The sequence below is a fragment of the Microtus pennsylvanicus genome, chromosome 7, assembly GCF_037038515.1.
Source record: "Microtus pennsylvanicus isolate mMicPen1 chromosome 7, mMicPen1.hap1, whole genome shotgun sequence".
NCBI classification, from domain to species: domain Eukaryota; kingdom Metazoa; phylum Chordata; class Mammalia; order Rodentia; family Cricetidae; genus Microtus; species Microtus pennsylvanicus.
This window is the reverse complement of record NC_134585.1, coordinates 109,735,567-109,760,149: the sequence shown is the minus strand read 5'-3', so window position 1 is coordinate 109,760,149 and position 24,583 is coordinate 109,735,567. Positions and strand designations below refer to the sequence as shown.

General features: G+C 41.9%; 1 protein-coding gene across 5 annotated transcripts in view; it reads left to right on the top strand.

Moving 5' to 3' along the window:
• St7l (suppression of tumorigenicity 7 like) overlaps nt 1–24,583 on the top strand; it is an 87,272-nt gene that overhangs the window by 61,151 nt on the left and 1,538 nt on the right. For 3 of the 5 annotated variants that reach the window (XM_075981704.1, XM_075981703.1, XM_075981706.1), the window contains exons 14-15: nt 4,340–4,479; nt 22,029–22,148. In XM_075981704.1, coding sequence (XP_075837819.1) covers nt 4,340–4,479; nt 22,029–22,133 — 245 coding nt within the window. In that variant the 3' untranslated portion in view covers nt 22,134–22,148. Of the gene's footprint in view, nt 1–4,339; nt 4,775–22,028; nt 22,149–24,583 lie in introns of those variants that run through there. The other 2 variants (XM_075981705.1, XM_075981707.1) reach the window with 2 other exon arrangements.

The window sequence follows — 24,583 nt, the reverse complement described above, 5'->3', positions numbered from 1 at the left end:
TGTGTGTGTGTGTGTGTGTGTGTATGTGTGTTGGGATTGTTTTGTTGTTGTTGCTTGTTTGTTTGCTTGTTTTCTTTAAGAGAGTGTCTCACTGTGTATCCCTGGCCTGGAAATCACTATGTAGATCACAGAAACCTTGAGCTCACAGAGATTCCTCTGCCTCTGAGTGCTGGTTGCCTTTTTGTTACTGTAATGAAATACATGATGCAGGGTTTTTGAAGAAAGATTATTAAACTTGGGTTTTAGAGGTTCAGAGTGTACAGAGCAAAGCTCAGGCTCTGAGTAGGGACCGCCCCTTGGCAGATCAGCCAGTAAAGTGCATAGCAAGGGCAGAACATACGTGCAAATAAGCAAGTGATTCTGTCTTGAATCAGAAAGAGGGAGGGGAAGGAAAGAAGGAGAGAGAGAGGGAGGGAGGGGGGGAGGGAGGGAGGCAAGCTTGCTTCCCACAATCCCTTCTATTGGCCCAAGGTCCTCCTACTAGACCCATCTCTTAAAGGTTCCACTTCATAATTGTGCCACCCGAGGGCCCAAATTTCTAACACATGGATTTTTGAAAAAAACACACAAAAAAGGTGTTTTCTACTTTAATTTTTTATTGTATTTTTATTTGTCTGTGTTTGTACACATGTGTGTACAGATGCCCACAGAAGCTAAAAAAGGATGCTAGAGTGTATACAGGAAGTTGTGAGCTATGTGGCTGCTGTGAACTCAGGCCCTCTGCAAGAGCAGCACTCATAACTGCTGACCCATCTCTCCAGCTTCTTTGTGTGTGTATGTGTGTGTGTGTATGTATGTGTGTGGTGTGTGTGTTCACATTGTTGTATGCATGTGCATGTGGAGGTCAGAGGTCAACATTGAATGTCCTGTTTGATGGTTTCCATCTTATTTTTTCAACAAGGTCTTTCACTAAATCTGGATCTCAGATTCACCTAAGCTACCTGGCTAGTGGGCACCACAGATCTGCCTGACTGTGACTTGCTAACTCTAGAATTATAGGCATGTGGCATTTGGGTTTTTCCGTGGGCCCTGGGGCTGTGAACTCAGGTGCTCATGCTTGCATAGCAAGAATTTTACTCAGCCACCGCACCAGCCCCACAGCTCTCGGAGAGCTTGTGTTTTACCTCTGTGTTTGTGCCTAATCCAGTTAGCTGTATACTAGAAACAAGCTCAGCTTATTTGAATAGAATTGACAGGGTCCCTGACATTTCTTTCTCAGTCTCACAAAAGAGACTAAGGAGTTTCATTTCTAGGTAACCAAAGGAGTCCTTTACAAGGCTAAGATTACAAGGGAGTACTGTGTCGTGTAGGGTAGAGCCAAGAGGGCACAAAATTTTCTAAGGAGCTAATGGCAAGAAAGCAAATGAAAATCTAGTGGAGGAGTAGTCAGAGACAAGAACTAGATATCATAGTAACTAAGGAGAAGAAAAGTCCCGGTGAGGAGTCGCCGTTGAGATACCAGGACAGGCAATTACTAAGAAGAATCTATTGACTTTGGCAATTGGGAGGTCATTAGTGAGAGAAATTGCATTTGCCTACTTAAGGTGGGGTTAACTATTATTTTTCCTAGCTGTTATTTTTCCATTTAAAAAGGAACAGATATTTTTAAGGCCAAGAAATCAATTTTTAAGTCAATCAATACACAAGTGTATACCTGGGCATGGTAGCACATGCCTATAATTTTATCTAGCCTTTGGGAGACTGAGGAAGAGCGAGGTCTGTGAGTTTGAGACCAGTCTAGGCTACATATAGCAAGGTCTTGTCTCCAAAAATACAGTGTAATAACAAAAATTTTCATTGTATTAAGATAGTACATTTATACTAAAAGAATTAGTATTTCTTTTTTAATGATTTATTTATTTTTATTTCGTATGCATTGGTGTTTTGCCTGTATGTATATATGTATGAGGGCATCAGATCCCCTGAAATTGGAGTTACAGTCAGTTGTGAGCTGCCATGTGAGTGCTGGGAATTGAACCTGGGTCCTTTTGAAAGCAGTCATTGTTCTTAACTACTGAGGCATCTCCCTAGCCTACATATTGAGGTATCTCCCTAGCCTACATATTAATATTTCTTATACCAGAACCAGGAGCTACAAGATCACATAGAGTTTTTTTTTAAACATAGATTTTTAAAATCTTAATTTATTTTTCATGTATATGGGTGTTTGGCTGTATATATGTCTTCATGCATGTCCTATTCCTGAAGAGGCCAGAAGAGGACGTCAGATCCTCTGGAAACGGAGTTACAGATGGTTGTGAGATGCAGAGTGGGTGCTGGGAATTAAACCTGGGTCCTTTGGGAGAGTAGCCAGTGCTCTTAACCACTGAATCATCTCTCCAGACCCCAGTTAGGTTTTTTTTTTGATGAGCCTTCATTAAGTCTTAACCCCATACAGGGTACAAAGCTCCAGGACACAGACACAGAGGGATATGCTGGAGGGTGTGTTTGATTATAGTATATGTTCTTACAGTATATTTTTCTGTTTCTGACTGGTGGAATGAACAAATTTTTAATAATGTGGAGTTCTAATACCCAGGAGTACTTAATGGTTTTTGTTTTTAATTCTCCTTCAGCCTTGATATGACTTACAGCTTTCTGGAATTTGCTTATAGACTCATAAGTGGAGAGTTGAACTATTCCCCCTAGTTCATATAGCTATTTTGTCGTCTTTTATGCCTCCTGATAAATTTTTCTTTACAAGCCAGTGATGAAATTTGAACTTTTGTTCCAAGGGAGTGTTTCTGTACTAGTCAGTCATCCATTATATTGATGTATTAGCCAAACATTGACTGACAAGTGAATCTACAGAGTAATCCAAAAAGAAATAATTAGGTCTCTCCTACAATATAAAAGTCTCATATTTTAGGAAGTTTTGTTACTAAAGCTGTGCAGTCTTTCTATTGTAAAATGAAAACAATACTACCTATCTTCAGGTTATTTCAACAATTAAATGAGAACTTTAAAAACTATAAATGCTTTAGGGTTTAGTTAATACTAATTTTATTGTGTTATTCCCTACCTTCTGAAATTCCAGAGTTTGTTTCTCTGTTTGCTGGAAGTAGTCATCCACTCATGGATGAGGGACTGGGCAGAAGGGATTGCTGGTTCTTTGGTGCTGAAAGAGCAACACTGACAGCTTTTAATGCTTTTAGCTTTTACCAAGTTGAGTGCTATTGTGCTTTTACATGAAGTATGGCTGGAGACTCTGGAAATCTGAATTTTTAAGATGAATTTAGGTTTTTTTTATATGTACTTTCTGGGTATAGTATAAGATATATAAAATATTGTGGCTATTGAAGGAAACTTGGGTATAACCTTCTCTGTTAATAGTTATGTTTTTAAAAATTGAAATTTATAGCTGACCTTGGTTCAGCATGGAATTAATCATTCCTTACTGCTGCAGGGTATTACATCAGGAATTCCTGGGTTGGTGTCCTAGCAGTCAACTTCCTGACTAATGAAGTCTTCGCATAGCTCTCGTCTAAAAGGAATTTACTGAGCACCTACTGTGCATTGGGCACGCGGATAGGTTTCGCTCTAGATCATTTGTCATCCAAGTAGTCTGAATAATATCTAAGTACTTGAATAAAATTGATAATGAGAAATGAGACAAACATCAGAAAAATAATACTCAAATGTTATAAATGTGATAAAATAAGGCAAAGAACTTCAACTATGGCCGGAGCCTTAGCTTCTTAGTTCTGTTTCCATAGCAGTTGGTGAACTGTCATGCATGGAACATAGTAATAACTGAGTAAAATTATTAAGCAATGATTCTGGGAAATTCCCCAAGACATGTCTATCTCTTTATCTCTACACTACTTGCTGAGCTTTCAACGAGCAAGAATTAATAACAACTCACATTTATTAAGTGCTTACACTGTTCTTCATAACAGCTCCATAGCAACTTCTACAGGGTTTAGAGCAAGCTAATAAGTGACAACGCTCTTTTTCAAAACCACCCAGCATGACTTTATAGTTCACGTTCTTTCCCACGATGCCCTCCTGTTCCCAGATCCCAATACGGTCACCTGACTGTGCAGATATACTGAAGAGCTTTCTCTTACCTTTGTTCTTGTTATTTTTTTAACCACATTTAAAAAATATTTTTTATTGATTTTTATTGAGCTCTACATTTTTCTTTGCTCCCCTTCCTGCCTCTCCCCTCCCTTTCAACTTCTCCCAAGGTCCCCATGCTCCCAATTTACTCAGGAGATCTTATCTTTTCTATTTCCCTTTAGCCACACTTTTAATTTTCAAAGCTAGGTTTAACTTAAAAATATTAAAATTGGCTTGTGCTGAAATAAAACTCACTCTTACCAATTTTCCCTTGCAGCTTTTCATCATGTTTCTGTTTATCCAAAAAAGGAGCTTCCTTTCTTCATCCACTTTACAGCAGGACTCTGTTCTTCTACAGCAATGATAGCGTTTCTCACGCACCAGTTCCCCGAAGTCATGGGTGTCTTTGCTAAAGCCGTGAGTATGATCTCAAGGACTTGTGTGGAGTATTTATAACACAGCACGGGAAAGCCTCTCTGGTCTGTCTGTGCTGACCTACACGAACCATGAAAGATGCTCGGAAACGGCGAGAACTGCGCTGTAATGCTCCCACCATAAACGTCAACCGTGAATTCTGGCCGTGTGAACTACTTCTGTTACTTAAAAGTTTAAGAATGCAATGCTATAACATTACAAAGTTGGCCTTTGTAATTACTTTTGGTAGTTAAGACAGCATTCCTTACCAACTAAAGAGTAATCCAATTTTTCTTTATCTTTAGTGTGTTTTCTTTGGTATTTAAAACTACTAATTTTGTGAACAAACCTTTTGATTTTTCCATTTAAATGATGCCACGAGTTCACAATATTTGCTAATTTTTAACTCCAGAGTAAAACTGTGGTAGAGAATAAGGATATAGAAGGCACACACAGGTGGGACCCTTGTTCTGCATGTAGAATATGCTTCTTTGCTCAAAGATTCTCCCAGTTTTTGTATCTGCATCCTTTTATTGACTTTTTCCAGTCTTAAGTATAAAACTATATGTCAGCCTTTATTTTAATTTTAGCCCTTTAATTTTGAATTCCATCCCTATTTCCTGACAGAGGACTTGTTTGTTTGTTTGTTTTGAGGCAGGGACTCTCTATGTAGTCCTAGCTGTTCTGGAACTCACTCTGTAGACCAGGCTGACCTCAAATTCACAGAGGTCTGCCTGCCTCTGCCTCCCCAGTGCTGGGATTACAGGCACATGCCACCATTGTCTGGCTGATACTAAAATGGTACCTTTTCATTCCTCTACACAGATATATTAATATCACCAAATATTTTCTTTTAATAATTTTTATTTTAAAAGTGCACATTTCTTGGGGGTTGGCAAGATGGTTCAACAGGTAAAGTACTTGTTGCTAAGCCTAATCTAAGTAATCTAAATTCAAATTCACATAAAAGTAGAAGGAGAGAACCAAGTCTACAAAGTTGTGCTCTGACCTTCGTACATGTAATGATACATGTGCCTCTCCCATTATATAAGCACAATAGTAATAAATTAAGCATAAGCAAATAAATAAAAATGCAAATCCCTTTTATGTCATAGCATATTCACCAAATAATGGGTTAAAACAAAAAAGAAAGCATTGTTTTATTGTATTCCCAAACATAAGACATGCACTGAGAGTCATAGAAGAATCAGTTTACTTGGTAGTATATTTTCTATATCTATGTGCTTCCATTATAACTACTTGTTTTTCTCATAGTTTATTTTAGCCAACAGTGGTGGCACATACCATTAATCAATCCTAGCACTTGGAAAGCAGAGGCAGGCAGATCTTTGGGATTTTTGAGGCCAACCTGGTCTACAGAACAAGTTCCAGGACAGCTAGGGCTACACAGAGAAACCCTGTCTTGAAAAAAACAAACAAACAGTTTATTTTGTGCCATACAGATTAGTTAGCTCTTATGGCACCCATGCTATGGACACTGGCTCATTCCCCATTTTCCCTGAAGGTCAACTATATAATGTGTTAAGATGCCACTGGCTGTAAGCCTAGGAGTCTGAGTGAGTATGCATTTGAGTTTGAGGCAATCTCCAAAAGGAATGACTTCCACTGCTGCTCTGGGAGTGTAGATGTGTGAGGTGCAGGCTGACCATTCCATTTCCTCTTAGTGCAGGAAGGAAGCTTAGTAATAGATTTTCCTGTTGATTACAGTGGTGCTGGTGGGAATGAGTGCACCTCAAACTCTCATGCCTCACCGTGTGAGGAGCATGGGAAATGGAGCAGAAAGGGAATCCTAGCCAGTTAAAAGCTAGAAGAGAAGAAGAAAAAGAAGTGGGGAGGCCTTTAATTCATGTTTTTAAAATACAGACAGGCAATGAGAGATGGTTCCTGAGTTTTTCTCAAGACAGTGGTGTAGGAAGGAAGAAGACTAGAGCAGGAGAGCAGAGAGAGCGGAATCTAGAATAGAGATGTAGCACACCAGTGTATTCCCCTGAAGTCCATCAGTGTTCATATAGTGCCTGCCTTCGCGGAAGAGCTCACTAGTGCCACCGGAAGAACCTTACGGTTCCTCAGCATTCCTAGTAGAGACTTGAGAATGAAGAATTACATAGTTTAAAGTAGACTTTTCTCTTTTTAGTTACCAAAAGTTACTAATATATTATTATTCTACTTGATGAACAATAAACATTTATATACTATATTTGTATAGTTGGTATATATAATATTTAAAAAATTGCTAAAAGTGAACTTTTATAGTCACATTTTATCCCTAAGGCTCTTACATGTGTGTTTTCAATTTCTAAAAGCCACATACTTACATGGGACCTGTGCCTCAGTCTGTGTCATGCGGTTTTTCCAAAGACAGGTCCCGTGGAAAAGCTAATGGAAAATGGATGTGAATAGGCAGTCTGCCCTTATAATATACAATGCTTAAATGCTTTGACAGCAGACATGCAGAAGAGAGCTGAGGCTCCTACAATAGTTCTTCACTGTAGCCAGCTTTCTTGGGCCACCAGCCCTCAAATCATGACATGGAGATTTATTGTTAATTATGAACGCTCGGCCTCAGCTTAGGCTTATTTCTACCTAGTTTTTTTTTTTTTTAGCTTAAATTAACCCATTTCTATTTATTTATATGCTGCTCTGAGGCTCATTTATCTCATATACTGTACTGTCCATTCTGCTTCCTCCATGGCTGCCTGGCTCCTTTCCTGCCAGCCCTACCTACCCCTCCTTTGCCTAACTATTGGTTGTTCAGCTTTTTTTTTTTTCGAGACAGGGTTTCTCTGTAGCTTTTTGGTTCCTGTCCTAGCACTAGCTCTTCTAGACCAGGCTGGCCTCGAACTCACAGAGATCCGCCTGCCTCTGCCTTCCCAGTGCTGGGATTAAAGGTGTGCGCCACCACCGCCCGGTGGTTGTTCAACTTTTTATTAGACCAATCAGGTACTTTAGGCAAGTAAGGGAAAACAGCAGCACATCTTTACATAGTTAGACGAATGTAGTACATCTTTGCATAGTTAAACAAATATTCTATCCTATAACACTCCACCACTTCATAAAGTATGTTCTGTACACTAGGAACACCACCCTCCTCTAGGAGTTTGCTAAACATGCACAGCTTCAGGCTTTACTGCAGACCTCCTGAAGTAGAGTCTGCGCCTCCCTTATTCTACATGCATATTTAAAGTTTGAGAAGCCTTGTTCTACCCTGTATCCATATGAGGGATTTGGAACCCTAGGTTAGTGGGCTGCCTTACTGGGGTGGATGGAGAAGGGGCAGCATTACAGAGTGGTGATGAGCAACACTCTGGAACCAACCTTCTTTGCTTTGGACCCAGCCCTGACACTTAACTGTCTTGCAGTCTCACATAAGTTAGGCAGTCTTCTCGCTTAGCTGTAAAGTGAGAAATAGTACTATATAGTTTGTGTTGGGGGCAAAAGAGTTTGATATATATCAAGTGTTTAGAGCTATGTTTTTCCACAGTAAGAAGTAAGTGGATACTGTTCCTCTCATTGTCATCATTGTCACACTAAAGAGGAGCTACAGTGGAAAAACCTCTCTCTTTACATTTGGAGGATCATAATAAGCTCACAATGAGTTTTTCCACAGTAGTTGAGGTATAAGTGATAGATGGATGCCATTTAAATAATTAAATTATTCAATTGATACATCATGTATGCGTGAACCACAAAAAGAAGAAAAATGTTTCCATTTCCTGGTACTGGCAAACTGGTTTGTAGAACAGAACGTTTTGGCATGTTGTAAACTGTGTAAGGATTTTTCAGTTGGCTCAGATCTATAATGACAATATAAAGTAGAAACTGATGAAATATTCTTTTCCTACTTCTTAATAAGGCAAAGCCACTTAAGAAAACTTATCAAATTGTTATTATCTCTTCATCTTCCTACCCCATTAATGCTCCCTCCCCCTTTTGTTGTTTTTAGAGATGGGTCTCACTTTGTTGACAGGGTGGGTCACAAACTCATGGGCTCAAGTGATCCCCAGACCTGTCTTCAGGGTATCCATGGCTGTAGGCACGTGTCACCATGTGTGACCAAATATAAATATTTTGTTATTACCATTTCATCTTCTTTCTCTTGTATCTCTTTGTTTTAGCTCACATGTTAAAGCAAATTCTATTTGAATTTCTTAAGATATATTTATTACAAAAATGTGTTTTTATAACGCCAGGCACTGGAGATTAATGACTTGGGGTTTTTTATTTTTGAGGCAAGGTGTTGTGTATAGCAGGTGTTCTGGAACTCACTATGTAGTTAAGGATGACCTTGAGTTCTTAGGGCTTTGAACACAGCAAACTAGCTCTCTACAAACTGAGCTACATTCCCAGCCCTAAGATTAATGATTTTTAAAATTCTCACTGTGTATCAAATTTAAAGAAATGGACGAGGATGAATGAGCTAGAATGATTACTGGTTTTAGCACCCTCGCCCCTTTTTCATGGTATAAAGCTATGTGGAATCAGACTTAGTTTTCAGCAAGTTAGGATATTTTCTCCAGACTGAGATGAAAACCTCATCTGACATTATGCACAGAGCAATGAAAAGGTTGCATAAATCCCCGAAGATGTGGAATGTACTGATACCAGAGCTGATATTCTCCAAGGCCAGGATTCCTGAAAAAGGAAAAATTGCTTTTAAGTGGTAGGTCATTTTCTCACCTGCCTTGAAGCCTGCTGGGTTAAATATGAGGGTTCAAAGAAAGGGTAGCCAGCAAGCGGCTCTGGGAATCTGATTCTCTTATCTGAAAGGAGTGTCTTTATTTAAGAACAGCACTGCTCTCCTCAGCGAGCTAGTCTCACCCACTCCGGCCCTTTCAGTTCCACACTGCAGAATGAGCTTGCTTTTTAGCCAGGCTTGGAGGCTGTTATCACAAAAGATGTAAAGATGCTCTGCAGGGATTTCACTGGCTTCCTGATGAATTCAGACTTGAAGCTGTGGCTCCAGTGCTCTGCATCAAGATATGTGTTTGAATGCCAAAGCTCCTCATTGAGTTTTAACTAAATAGGACAGTCACTGCAATGTTGTCAGAAAAGGTATTAGGGTTAAGGCAAGAAAAAAAGAGTACCAATAAATTTTGATTCTGTTGAGTTTTGCAGAACGCACACTGTAGCTGTGCTGGTGGGGGCAGACCTTGTCTCCACATACTCCACTAATCTCTATGTGGGAAAATGCTGTTGGATGTACAGAGATGAATTTCAGAGCAGCTCATAATTGGCTGGCTCCACCGTGGCCAAGGCCTTACAATCTGCTTGATTAATTCTTTAAGGACTACATTAGCCAAGTTGCATGATTTCCAAAGATATAGAAGGTCAGTTCTTACACTAACAAAGGACCTCTCCACAAAATGCCTCACTGGGGATTCTTCAGGCCCTGCCTAAAAATAATTAAAAATTTTCTTCCCAAATTAAATTTTTAAAAATAATAAGCACACACAAATGCCAAATATCTTTTACTGAATAATGAAAAAACTTTGGGGAAGGTTTATCTACTATCCCTCATTATTTTCCCCCAGGGACAAAGATTAGTTTAAGAGCTAGGAAGTTGATAAACAACTTTAAACATATTAGTATATAACATAAAAAAGATATGACTATCTTGAAAAGTTCTTAGTTTTTGAAAAATCATCATAACCAGTAAATGTAAATGTTCATAGGTAAAAGAATATTCCTCACATTTGACCTAATTAATGCTAAAAACCTATAATTTCTCTTTGCTTAATATATAGGATTACATTCAGAATTGTGACTGACAGCTAGGGATATGGCTCAGTTAGTCAGAGTGCTTACCTAGAATAAACAAAATGCTGACACTATGTAAACCAGGAATGGTGGTTGTAATTCCAGCACTTGGGAGGTAGAGGCAGAAAGACCAGAAGTTTAAGGTCATCATAAGCTGCATACCACGTTTGACGCCAGTCTGGGCTACATGAGACCCTGCCTCAAAAAAGAAATGAAACCGACAATGTAAGTTTCTTCACTTACTTGGAAATTATTTTTTAAATATTTTAAACTTATATTCCTGCAAAATAGTGTTCTGCAATCATACTAACCCTGTGGTAATGCAGCTGAGACATTCCCAGAAATTTTAAAGGTAGCCTATGGTATGACAGGTCAGTTTTGTTTTTTTAATTTTTTTTTTTTGCCAGTCATGTTTGGTCCTATCCTAGGTCTTTGGACTGTCCAGACTTAGATATTCATGAAATTTCATGTATTTTTTCCCCATATTTTTCAAGTGCTGGAATCTTTCAAAGTGGGAAGGAAAGAATAGCAGAATAATGTGGTACTGCCAGATGACTTCCTCAGACCTTACTTGAAGCTTATGGAAAGCACCCTTTTTTCTCTTTATATATGCCAGAGATTCTCAAAAGCTCTCCCTGAATATTTTTGGCAGTATATTTAATCATTTTTCTCAATCAAAATGAGTCTCGGTACCAAAGCATAGGACATCCTGTCACTATCACTAGTATATTTACTGGTTAATCGGTTGTGTGTCGGTCCATGGATTACCCAGCAGTCTCGGAAGCCTTGTTATTAACATTAGATGAACTGCGTATCCCACGCTCATACTGTCTGCATGGGAGTTCAGTCTAGAAGATGTACTTATTTGTTAGATGAACTGCGTATCCCACACTCATACTGTCTGCATGGGAGTTCAGTCTAGAAGATGTACTTATTTGTTGCTTTTGAAATAGATTTTGTCCTGCAGATGCATTAAAGTTCTTTAAAGGGAGAAAATAGTGGGATACAAAAGAAAACAATAATACCGAGGAATATTTTTTAGCTTTTTCTTTTTGAGTTTCATGCCCTTCCCTGTGTTGATTGAGGTTTCTGCCCCACCCAGTCCTTCATTCGTTCAGTCCCAAAGGAACACACAGAGGTCTAAATTAATTATAAACTGGTTGGCCTAATAGCTCAAGCTTTTCTTATTAACTAATTCTTACATCTTATATTAGTCCATTAATCTTGTCTGTGTTAGCCACATGGCTCGGTACCTTATTTGGCAGGGCAGTAACATCTTGCTTCTTTTGCATCTGGGTGATAGCTGCTCTGAAACTTCCCTCTTCCCAGAATTCTCATTGCCCCACCTCTACTTTTGGTCACCCCGCCTATACTTCCTGCATGGCTACTGGCCAACCAGCATTTATTTAAAATGCAAGTGACAGGGTACAGACCATTGTCCCACAACATCCCTGGTGAATCAAATTTCTAATATTCAAAAGAATTAAATTAGTAAAATTATTTAAGGTTTTTAAACACTTTAATTTTTAGATTTTTTATTTTTAAAAACTTTATACTTGTTATATTCTTATTAGAAGACATTAATTTACAGTGTTATATGGCTGGGAAACTTGAGTCATGAAAGCTAATTACCTAAAATTTCACAATGCATAGGACAGTCTTTTACTTTTAGTCATGATATATATTTCTGGTTTCAGTAATATATCATAGTCTATGCATGGTGTTTTATATCTATAATCTCAACCCTCAGGAGGCTGAGGCAAGAGTTGAGTTCAAGGCCAGAGTGAGTACATAGTGTAACCCTGTCTCAAACACACACATACAGACACACAGACACACAGACACACAGACACACAGCACCTCACAACTTACCTCAAAACAAGTAGAAAAGAATAAATTTCGTACCAAGTAGAGTAATATTGAGGGAATAGAGAATGGCAGAGTGATACCAGTGCAGTGATGCCCACCTTTAATCCCAGCACTCTGGAGGCAGAGGCAGGAGAGGTTAAACTGAGGTCAACATGGTCTATACAGTGAGTTCCAGATCAGCCAGAGCTACACAATATTATTCTATTAGAAAACAACAACAAAAGACAAACTGGAGATGGCCAAACGGCTTTGCTAGAGAAGTCTTCCTATGAAGGTTGAATATCAAGAAGATTTTTACATTCAAAGGCTGATGTGGATGGCCAGAAAAACAGGAAGGAAGTTTAGATTCAAGAAATGCTTATTGTAAGTCAAAGCTGCCTAGGGAACCCTGTGAGTTTGCTGTGGACTCTGATGCTGTAAAGGTTGTACACTTGCAGTCCTCTTCTTGCTAATTAGCTGCTTAAGAATAAAGAGTGCTGCTTGGGTATTTATACCAGGTACATAACTGAACGAACAACTTCTGCATCTCTGCTTAAAATACATGGAAACGTAAAGGAACGGTAACCCTTGGCTTATAATATTGCAAAAGGAATCTAATGACCTCAGAGTAAAAACAAATTTTGGAGCTGGTAATTTTCGTAGCTCAGTACTAGAGCATCTATCTGCCCAAGTGTGAGGTTCTAGTTTAGGTTGCCAGCAATCTTCCTGATTCAGCCTCTCAAGTACTAGGGTCAGTCTGTGTTTAAAATGACACGCACACACATACACACGCTCATGCATGTCTATATGCTTGGGGTCAGGACCTTGTTCATTCTAGAGGAATGTTCTATCATTGAGCTACTCAGCAACCCTAAAAAAAGTTTCACCACAAATTGTAAATAAATGCATATCTTATATTTCAATATGAAACTTCTCTCAAAATCAACTTATAAGTTTGTGTAGGATTATAGGGGTAAATTTAGCTGGGCAGAATAAACTCTTGGTCTAAAATATCCATAACTTTCTCTTTTGCTGAAGTGGGGATTTCAGGTAGCAATTAGACTTCTAATAGTTTTATCAGTGGATGTGCCCCTTACTGCTGGTGGGGAAAGTTTGTGTTTATGAGCATTTACCAATTTAAAAGGGGAAATTATTTGTCTGTAATAATGTTAAGATTGCCTTAGGGCCTGGGTGTGGTGGCACCCACCTTTAATTCCAGCACTCAGGAGGCAGAGGCTAGAGGATCTCTGTGCATTTGAGGTTAGTCTGATCTATATAGTGAGTTCCAGGACAGCTAAGGCTAAGTAGAGAAACCCTGTCACAAAAACAAGCAAGATTGGCAAGAGAGCTCAGCAGGTAGTGTTTGCTGCACAAGCCTGGAGACCCGAGTTCAATTCCAGGAACCTTTTTTTTTTAATTTATTTATTATTATGTATACAACATTCTGTCTGTGTGTATGCTGCAGGCCAGAAGAGGGAACCAGATCCCATTACAGATGGTTGTGAGCCACCATGTGGTTTCTGGGAATTGAACTCAGAACCTTTGGAAGAGCAGGCACTGCTCTTAACCTCTGAGCCATCTCTCCAGCCCCTCCAGGAACCTTTGTAAAAGAAGGAAGAATGGCACTGACCCCACAAAGTTGTCCCCTGACCTCCGTGTGTGCACTGCTGGGGTGCACACACATGCATGCACACATGCATCATAAATAATTTTTAATTTAAAAATAGACATAAATTTAAAGACTATCTTGGGTCCATCTTGGCAGTAAGGAACTTCAAGGAAGTACATTATTTGGGTTTCACATGATGCTCAGCAGTTAAGGGACTTTATTATGAGAGTTCTCTTTATGCTGAAACTTGGCGCATTCCAGAGGTAAAATGTGTATGGGTGTCTGTGACCAGTGTGAGAAAGAAGCCACTTGAGAAGTTAAGACACATGCAGGAGCAGGCTGGCCCTTGTTCTCCTCTGTTCAATGTGCTCTTGTCCTCATTTCTTTCTGAAGCCAGAATTCAATCTTTCTGTCCCAATAGCAGCCTCATTACAACTAAATTTTAATCCTCAATGTTGTTAGACTCCTATCCAGAGTACAGCCACAGCTGCTCTTGGCGGGCAAATGCATTGCTGTTTTTCCCTCAGTCACAGCGAGTAGAAAAATGTTCTCTGGCTGGAGTGTGGATGAAGGCACTTCACTAATCTTATACATAATTCATTCTCTGTTGCTGGGGTACTCAAAGTTGAAACTCTGCCCTCTGATAAAATTCAGCTGGATTTTTTATTTACTTGACTCTGATCCCTTTGGGGGTTTCGCCTTTACTGGGAGACCAGAGACTCTAATTTAGCTAAACCCTGCTTGTGAAGACTATTCTTATTCATTTGCTCTTGGTCTATTTTAGCTATTGTAATACCACCTTTTAAAAACAAAACAAAAACTACACTGGAACATGCAGTTCAGAGAGTCCTGGATACCCTGAAAAAAAAAAGCTTTCAGTATCAGCTTGTTGAATGGAAGAACTCCAAAAGGCTTATCTTAATTTGTTTTCAAAGTTTAGACTTTTAAAAGAGCCTCAGCATTAAAAAGAATATGCTAACTATTAAGCACACTATAAATCTCTGAGTTTCAAATTCATTGCATTAAAGTATTACTACTAATGGATTTGTTTGTTCGTTTTGTTTGGTGTTTTTGTGTGTGCTTATGTGTGCAGTGAGAGTGCCTATCGTGTGCATGTGAAGCCAGCTGTCAACATTTGTTGTCTTCCTTTGTCACTCTTCACCTTGGTTAGACAGCATCTCTCACTGAACCTGGAACACACTGATTGGCTGGATTCCTCTGTCTCTGCCCTCGCAGGACTGGGATTATAGGCACACAGTGCTGTGCCTGGCTTTTTATGTACGTGCTAGGAATTAGAACTCAGGGCTTCTTGTTTATGCTGCAAGCACTTTATGAGCTGAGTCATTCCTCCCAGTCCTTGTTAATTCTTTATGCAATAAAAATATTTATTGGTTTCCTTTATGAAGTATAAGATACAATTCTTGTTCACAAATAGCTCATAGTCTTGAAGTGGAGGGTTGAGCAGAACATGAAGATATGTAAGTATGAGGTAGGAACTGTTGCCACAGTAGAGACTCTTCCCTCCCTCCTTTCTTCCTTTTTTCCTTCCTTCTTTCTTTCCTTCCTTCCTTCCTTCCTTCCTTCCTTCCTTCCTTCCTTCCTTCCTTCATTTATTTTTTAAAACAGGGTTTCTCTTTTTAACAGCCCTGGCTGTCCTGGAACTTGCTCTGTAGACCAGAATGGTTTCAAACTCACAGAGATCCGCCTGCCTCTGCCCCCTAAGTGTGAGGTTAAAGGCGTGCGCCACCACCACCCAGCTCATTCATTCTTTCATTTTAATTTATTTTAGGTGACAAGTTATTTCAGTTGCCTCCAAAATATCTACAAAGGTCAATCTAGACTCATGGAGGGCCCTCCTTTCTGTATACATCTGGCTAGAGTCCTTAAATCCAGCAAGATACAGAAAGAAGTATCTTTATTCTCTTTCAAAGATGTAACATGGAATATTTTCATCTTTATACCTCACTGCCTAAATTCATAGCTTTATAAGGTAATATTTAGTATAATCTCTGTATAAATAGTTTAGGAATTAACACAAAATGAAGAGCTCCTCAATGACACATTTAAGAAAAGTCTCACCTCCTAGTCCCATAGTAACTGCCATAAAGCTCCTATCCCATATTCTTCCTCTATTATATTATCTCATTCCTAATAGTGACAGGGTCCTAGTGGTTGAAGGACATCCCAGGTGAAAGTCAAATATGCTCATGGGAGCAGACTAGAAAACTGAGTTAGAAGCAGTACCTTGGTTTCTGTGTGTGTGTGAGGAAAAGGACTGGAGACAATGCCCTACATCTCCCAGAGCTCACACGCTCACCGCATAGCTGTCTAACCCTGCAGCACTAGCCATAGGCCTGTGCCATGCACATTTCAAAAACCAAACAGAAGGACACTGGGATACAGCAGTAAGTTCCTATCGTGCTCTCTTCCAAGCTGAGTGTTGTTCCACTCTGATCCTTCACAAGTCTGTCTTTCTGGGAAGGACCTCCAAGTGGTTTGCTTTACAAGTAAGTGAAAATAGTTCTTTCGAGGCAGGGTTTCTCAGTAGTTTTGGAGCCTGTCCTGGAACTTGCTCTGCAGACCAGGTTGGCTTCTAACTCACAGAGATCACCTGCCTCTGCCTCCCGAGTGCTGGAATCAAAGGCTTGCGCCACCACCGCCCAGCAAAAATAGTTTGTTTTTATTTTTTATTTATTTGTATTTTATGTACATTGGTATTTTGCCTGCCTGTGTATCTGTATGAGGATGCCAGATTTCCCTGGAACTGGAGTACAACTGTGAGCTGCCTGTGGGTGCTGGGAATTGAACTCAGGTCCTCTGGAAGAGCAGCTGGTGCTCTTAACTTCTGAACCATCATCTCTCCAGCTCCAAATATTGTCTTTACTGTGCTGCCGCAGTCAACTAACATGCACTAATTGGATCCCTGAGGTTATGACCTTAGGGCGTTCATGTTTTGAAACAGGGTCTCACTGTGTAGGTCAGGCTGACCTCACATCCCAGTCCTTCTTGCCTCAGCCTTCTGAGTACTAGAATTACTTATACATATGAAACTCGACACAGAGCCTATGCCTACTGAGTTTATACAAGTCAGGTATCAGTGAAAAAGGAAACAGGCTAAATGATGTTTGTGGAGTAGAAGAGCAGGCCTGAAAACCGTGCTGGAGTGTTGAAGAATAAGCTAATTAAGTCAGTGCTGTAGCAGATAAAAGGGTATCGGATCATGTGAGTCATGATTCGAAGGCAGCAGATGGAGGCTTTGGGATTCCCTGGTGACTGCTACTTCTCTGGCAATCTCTCTGAGCTTGCCAAACCTACTGAAGTAAGCAGAAGTGGTCCCTCTCTGCGTAGGTTAACAGAATGTCCATTTCCAGATAGAAAGTTCAATGTATAACGGCAGCTTCTAATGCAGAGTCTAATTGGCGACAGGGTGGGAAGAAGGCACGCCCATCTGGCTGTGTGGTAGGGAGCCCATTCCCAACCATCATTCACCTGCATTCCTATGACACTACTGACTGTCTGCTAGCATTTGGTCTCTAGGAAGACTTAACTCCAGCCCTTTGAACTCTGTGAAGCTACTCCCCACTCTCACAGCATTGGAACAAAGATAAGGAACATGGTTATTCAGCCTTTTCCCTGAACTTTTATCTTCTGGATGGCATTAAGAGTAACCATATCTCTGTTTCAGCCTCAAATTCCATATTGAATTTTTTAAAATTGCTTTTTGTGCAATAACTTTTCCCATGTTGCTTAACCAGTCATGCAAGCTGAGGCTTCTGTCGCTAGGCCTATTTTATAATAGCTGTCCTGGGAGAAGAGATGAAAAATAAGACAGTTAGATATTTTATGAGTATTGCAATCCCCTCCATTCAGAAATGTAAATAAAATAACCAGCACGAGCAATCAGCTTATGTCAGATTCCATGGGTTTACATTACATGGAGAAATTATAGTGCAACCTGAAACACGCTGCTTCATGAATTCATGGTGGTGTCACAAGTGAATGTAAACCCTGAGCTTTCCTTTTGTGAAGGCTTTCAGAAATCACCTTTAATAAACTGCCTAGGAGAGGAGGGATAACAGCTGAGATGACACTAACCAACGCTGTACCTGCAGAGTCGTGGCCTCCCTTCCAGCACCCACTCACGCCAGCGAGGTGAAGCAGAAAGCTGAGATACTGCCTACCTTTGGGCTTATTCAAGGAGCATTAAAATACAAGTACTCAGCATCACACTGGGTCCAGTGCACAACCAGTGTTTATGCTGGCTCTGAAAGTGGCATCAGGAAAGCAAATAGTGGAGCAGGATTGTCTTTGTGCTCTTTGTCCTTGTAGGTCAAGTACGACAGAAGCCTGCTAAAGGCCGTTTTTACCTAACCAACTGCAAGATCCGCATGGGCTCAGAATTGTCCGCCTTTAGCTGTTGGTCCAGTGCCCTGTAGTTAGAACTGTCTTCTCATTTATCAGTTAACATGTTTTGTGGTCTCTAAAGTTCTTTAGAAGTTTCCCTCTGTCCACTGTGCCCTCACATGTGATAAATCTGTGGCCACAAAAATCCAGTATACCAAATGAAATATGAGAGTCAAGTTTTAAGGCTCAGAGTGAGGGGAAGAAATGTATTTTCTATTGTAAATTATTTTCTTTTCCCATTCTCATTTCTTATGCATTTGACTTGATTGATGTCAGGTTTGGGGCCTAATACTACATTAATGTATCATAGCACTGGATATTTAATATCACTTAATTAACCCAGAATTTCAAATGATTGGGATCTGTAGTTAATGCATAGCTTTTTGGTGGCTTTCACAAACACCCATCTCTTTGAGTCCTTGTATCAAATGAACTCATCCCAGTGCTCTGCCAGAGATGCCCCGAGTTCACTGCCATAGCTGCTGTGCAGCTCTTATGAGACGCTGAACCTCTTGACACAATCACCTCGTAATAAAGCTCTGGTCTCAGCATTCTGATTTCTCTGTATTCCCCAATGTATATAGTATATACTTGCTTGAAATTCCTCATATATTGCTCGTACATTCTTGCTTGTAAGATTCAGCATACACCAGTCCCTTCAATATAGAATGCCTTCCTCTGCCTTCCGTTGTTCATGCTTATCTTATAACATTCCAGCCCTTTGGAAAACCATCTCTAATGAATTTCATTCATTCACGTTTTCTTCCATCTAAGACTTGTTTCCCGGTCTCTTAACTGTTTGTCTCTTTGTAACTGTTTCTGCATGTTGTCACCCAACATCATGATGCTAACAATGATGATCATTCTCTAACCCCTTTGCCTTTTTTATTCTATGCAAACCTCCGAAGGCCCACAGGTGATGTGCTTTTCAATGTCCTAGTGCACATCCATTCCCTTTCCTTTTACTTTATAGATGAATCCTAGAGAAGCAAGGTATCTGTTGAGGGCTCGGCCTCCATGTCAGCATGTGATCAGGTCCTATGATCAGGAAATATTAGCCCTTAGATTTGTCCATTTTTGCATTTTTCTCAGACACCATCACGCTACACACACGAGACCAGGAGCAGACCCACAGACAGAAGTCGGGAAGGTTCCACTGAAAGCCAACTTAGAATTTTCCTTCCTTTTTACACAAGATCTATGAAGCTGCTGTTGTCAGCAGCTCAGCAGACATACCCCTGCTCTGACTCCTTTCCAGGAGTCAGGGTTAGTTTAAGAAAAACCTCTGTAGAAGCCATGACCTCGTACTTTTATCCCCTCCATCTGGTGTGCGGCCTCACGGGGCTGTGCTGCTATGCAGGAGGTGAGCAGTGGAATTCTTCAGATGATGACTTCTGAGCCCACATGTGGAGGCAGCTGGGGGGTGGAAAGCAGGAGAGCAGTGAGAGCCAAGATGGATGGACCAAAAACCAAGGTTTGCTGCAGAAGGAATCCTAACTATAGGTAGGTGTTCTTTCCCCGGCTCAAGCAGGGGCCCAGGTCAGAGAGCTGTAATGTCCCAGCCCATGATTGATGAACACTGTGTTTCTGCAGCCTCCTTTCTGACTTCCCAGTTGGAGTATACCAGTGGGATACATGGGGTATTGGAGGGCTTACCCTATCTCTAACCAAGTATATGCCAATGTGGGACCAGGAGGGGCCAGCTGAGCTAGCTACCTCTTCTCCTGTCTTCAATTAAATTTTGAGTAAGGGCGGAAGGAGGAACCGAGGAAAGCACGCTTTTGGTCAAATGAAATTTGCTGACTGCCTCATCTTAGAGATTTTTCTCTGCATCATAGATATCCTTTGTCTTAGGTGTATCCAGACAACAGCCCAGAAGCCACATGTATCTGCACATAGCAAACAATAACTAAATGCAACCCAACTCAAAATGATAAGCTTACTTAAAACATGAGAGGTTTTGTGATTAAAAAAAAAAAACAACCCTTAACTGCACAGTTCTCGAGTGAAGACTTTGTATTATATTGTCAAAGTTAGACACAACTGGTACTGGTAGATGAAATGCCTGTCTCAGTGAGTGGTCCAGGGGTTTATACTGTTTCTTAGGTGGGCTTGGATGGGATAATATCTTAGCTTCCAATACAAGCCCAGGGTCTACTCATTTCTTCTCATGACTACTCCGACTCTGCCTATGCATTGAGCACCACTGTAAAAGAATTTAGAGAAATAAAAGAACAATTTTAATGTTAATCTGAGGGATGGAGGAGTGGGGCCTCAGAAAATGACAAGCAAAAGCTGTTGAGATACAGGGTCCTTTGTAGAGTGACTCTGGATAGTGACAGTAACAGTGGGAACGGATGATGTCTACAGGTTAGGGGAATGTAGTCCTAGCCTTTATAAACTCTGCTCAGATACTCTGCTGGCAGTATAGGATTCTTGTGTGGGTTAGGGCTGTTAACATCAATTTCTGTTCTGAAGTGTTGGTAAGCTGACACCCCCAGTCCCAGCATCCTCGGGCTTTGAGGAGAGTATGTAGTATTTGAAGCTAAAAACAAACAAGCAAGCAAACAAAAACTAGTTGTAGTGGTGCACGCCTTTAATCCTAGCATTTGGGGGGTGGATCTCTGTAAATTCAAGGCCAGCCTGGTCTACAAACCGTTCCAGAATAGCCAGGACTACAGAGAGAGACCCTGACTCGAGAAGAAAAAATAAATAAATAAATAAGCAAGATTTGTGTTCTGGCTGGATCATTCATTGAACCTCTCTGAATGACTCCATAAAATAGAGCAATCCCCACCTCACAACCCCTGGAGTGATTGTGAGATCTATACCTACATGCCCGGGCATTTTGTGCACAAAAGGCTTTTGTGAGCATTATTGTTATTCTTGGGGAAGCCCCACCTTGGAATTTGTCAAAAGCTGCTTACAGGACAGTAGTATTGACAAAATGTTATCGGATTTTTGGCCTTCTTTGGTTAAAAAACTCCTGTGTCCTGCTTCTCTAAGTGAACAAAGAAAAGGTGCTTCAGCGTCAGGGAGCAAAGCAGAGATTGCCCATCTTGTATTTTTAAATCCTGGATGACCACAGCATCCTATGTAAACAGCCACGGTGATGCTCAGAGGTAACCCAGGCTATGCATGCAAGTGGGGAAAGTAGTTTTCAGACCCCTCTATCCCTTTCAACTTTGGGGTTAAGTTCAGGTCTACTACCTGTGAAACCTGTCAATCATCCAAAAAGAAAGCTAACTCTGAGAAAGCTTAGTTCAGTCTGCAACTGTGACATCTTTACTCTAGTAAACCCACTGCTCCTGCTCTTCAGACACCTGCCTCTCTTACAGAGGTCATTCCTGGAACCAAGGGTATCCTGTTCTTTAGCGGGGTAAGTTTAAAACAACAACGGATCATAAACACCAAGTTCAGTGTCTATGTGTGACTTCAGAGCGGTCACAGGCGACTGGGTAGTCAGGACACGGAGGATGCACTCCTCCCCGTCCCCCGTGCAAACCAGGTTTGAGAAGTTGCACAGGCTCAGCCACTCTGCTTGGGTGGTAATTCTCCACCCTTGATCTCTCTTCTCCATGCCCTTTCCGTGTCCTTCCTCCACCACCTCCCGGGAGAGTACCAATTCCCAAAACAAACATTGCATTGCATGTTGATAATGTAGTTTTGAAACATTCCTCGCTTGTCGCTGACCCTGTTGTTGGTATGATTTTGGGGGGGATCTAGATGTTGGTTTTTAATTGTTGGAGAGGTGAGACTATGATAATTCCCACACAGGCTGAGAAAAGCTGTGTGAGCTCATTTTGCGTGCACCTTCTGCATGTGCGTATGTATGTGTGTATCCTCATGGTTGCGCTCAGGCTGACAGGAAGGGCAAAGAGTAAAAAGGAAACGCGTCTTTCTTATTTTCCAGCATTGCTTCAAAGATGCCCAACCCCCGCAGTACAGGCAGTTCCCAAGCGGAAGGTGGGGGCAGAGGCCTCCAGCAAGGCCATCAATAACCAGGTGTGTAATGTGAGGCTCTCTGTATTTCATTTCTGCACCCAGGGCCAGCTCTGCAGGGTTGCTTACGGAGCGCTCTGTGTCTGGCACCTCTCTCCACCAGACCCAGGCGCCCAGGGCCCACCGACCTGCCCAGGAATGCACTGCATTGTTCTCTGCTGCTGTAATTTGGCTGCAGGAGCTAGGCTGAATGCCTCCCAGGGATGAGAAACATACTCTCCCTGGCGGCCTCCCTTATCCCCAGCTAGCTTGGGCTTCTGCCCTATGACCACTGAGAGCATTTAAATAAAAAGTTTAGAAAGGCAGGGGTGGGGGTGGGAAATCCTGATTATCTGTCTTCTATTAAGCCATGCAGAAACTTATGTCCTGAGTGGGGTCTAAGAATTTGGCAAGGGGCTTGGTGGTTGGCGTTCTTGATAAGGGATGTGAGAGAAAGGGGAAGAATAGTCTCCTGCAGCAAAGAGGAAGAGAAATGAGGCTGAGAGTGTTCGAAAATTAGATCTACAAAGCTTGTAGCAAACAGACCCTCGGGATAGCGTTTTCTTCTAATCTCAAGTCCCTGATTCACATTTACATTTACTCTATTTGAGAGTGTGAAGGAATGCTATGTTTTAGAGCTGAAATCAGTATGATTTGGCAGTGCTGAAATCAGTATGATTTGGCAGTGCTTCGTCGGGGGCTGTGGCGGGCATTCTTACTTTCCGGGTTTTGTTTGTTTGTCTGAGACAGGGTCTTACTTTGTTCTTTCTTAGGCTAGCATGGAGCTCACTGTGTAGCACAGCCTGATCACAAACACAGCAGTTTTCCTGCATCAGCCTCCCAGAGTGTCAGGATTACAAGTGTGAGCTATCACCCCAGCTCTTCTATTGAAAAGAAACTGGCTGCAGGCTGTGCAGCTGAGGTTCTTCAGTCACGTGCCTTCCCCCAAAGATCCTATTATCCCTAAAAGATAGAAACAGTATCTTTTAAGTTCACTTTATATCCAAATAGCACTTACTGAAATGCGCACTGTACTAAATGTTTACCAAAAGATAAAAGAAATGAGGACCAACAAGAGGGAAAGGGAAAGGGGGAGAGGTTAGGACACTGCTGGCGGAAGACACACTTCTCCCATGGGGAATAGGTGGGAGACACTGGTGGAGGACACACTTCTCCCATGGGGAATAGGTGGGGGACACTGGTGGAGGACACACTTCTCCCATGGGGAATAGGTGGGGGACACTGGTGGAGGACACACTTCTCCCATGGGGAATAGGTGGGGGACACTGGTGATGGAGGACACACCTCTCCCATGGGGAATAGGTGGGGGACACTGGTGATGGAGGACACACCTCTCCCATGGGGAATAGGTGGGAGAGACTGCTGGTGGAGGACACACTTCTCCCATGGGGAATAGGTGGGGGACACTGGTGGAGGACACACTTCTCCCATGGGGAATAGGTGGGGGACACTGGTGGAGGACACACTTCTCCCATGGGGAATAGGTGGGGGACACTGGTGGAGGACACACTTCTCCCATGGGGAATAGGTGGGAGACTCTGCTGGTGGAGGACACACTTCTCCCATGGGGAATAGGTGGGGGACACTGGTGATGGAGGACACACTTCTCCCATGGGGAATAGGTGGGGGACACTGGTGATGGAGGACACACTTCTCCCATGGGGAATAGGTGGGAGACTCTGCTGGTGGAGGACACACTTCTCCCATGGGGAATAGGTGGGAGAGACTGCTGGTGGAGGACACACTTCTCCCATGGGGAATAGGTGGGGGACACTGGTGGAGGACACACTTCTCCCATGGGGAATAGGTAGGGGACACTGGTGGAGGACACACTTCTCCCATGGGGAATAGGTGGGAGACACTGGTGGAGGACACACTTCTCCCATGGGGAATAGGTGGGGGACACTGGTGGAGGACACACTTCTCCCATAGGGAATAGGTAGGGGACACTGGTGGAGGACACACTTCTCCCATGGGGAATAGGTGGGAGACACTGGTGGAGGACACACTTCTCCCATGGGGAATAGGTGGGAGACACTGGTGGAGGACACACTTCTCCCATGGGGAATAGGTGGGAGACACTGGTGGAGGACACACTTCTCCCATGGGGAATAGGTGGGAGACACTGGTGGAGGACACACTTCTCCCATGGGGAATAGGTGGGAGACTCTGCTGGTGGAGGACACACTTCTCCCATGGGGAATAGGTGGGAGACTCTGCTGGTGGAGGACACACTTCTCCCATGGGGAATAGGTGGGAGACACTGGTGGAGGACACACTTCTCCCATGGGGAATAGGTGGGGGACACTGGTGGAGGACACACTTCTCCCATGGGGAATAGGTGGGAGACACTGGTGGAGGACACACTTCTCCCATGGGGAATAGGTGGGGGACACTGGTGGAGGACACACTTCTCCCATGGGGAATAGGTGGGGGACACTGGTGGAGGACACACTTCTCCCATGG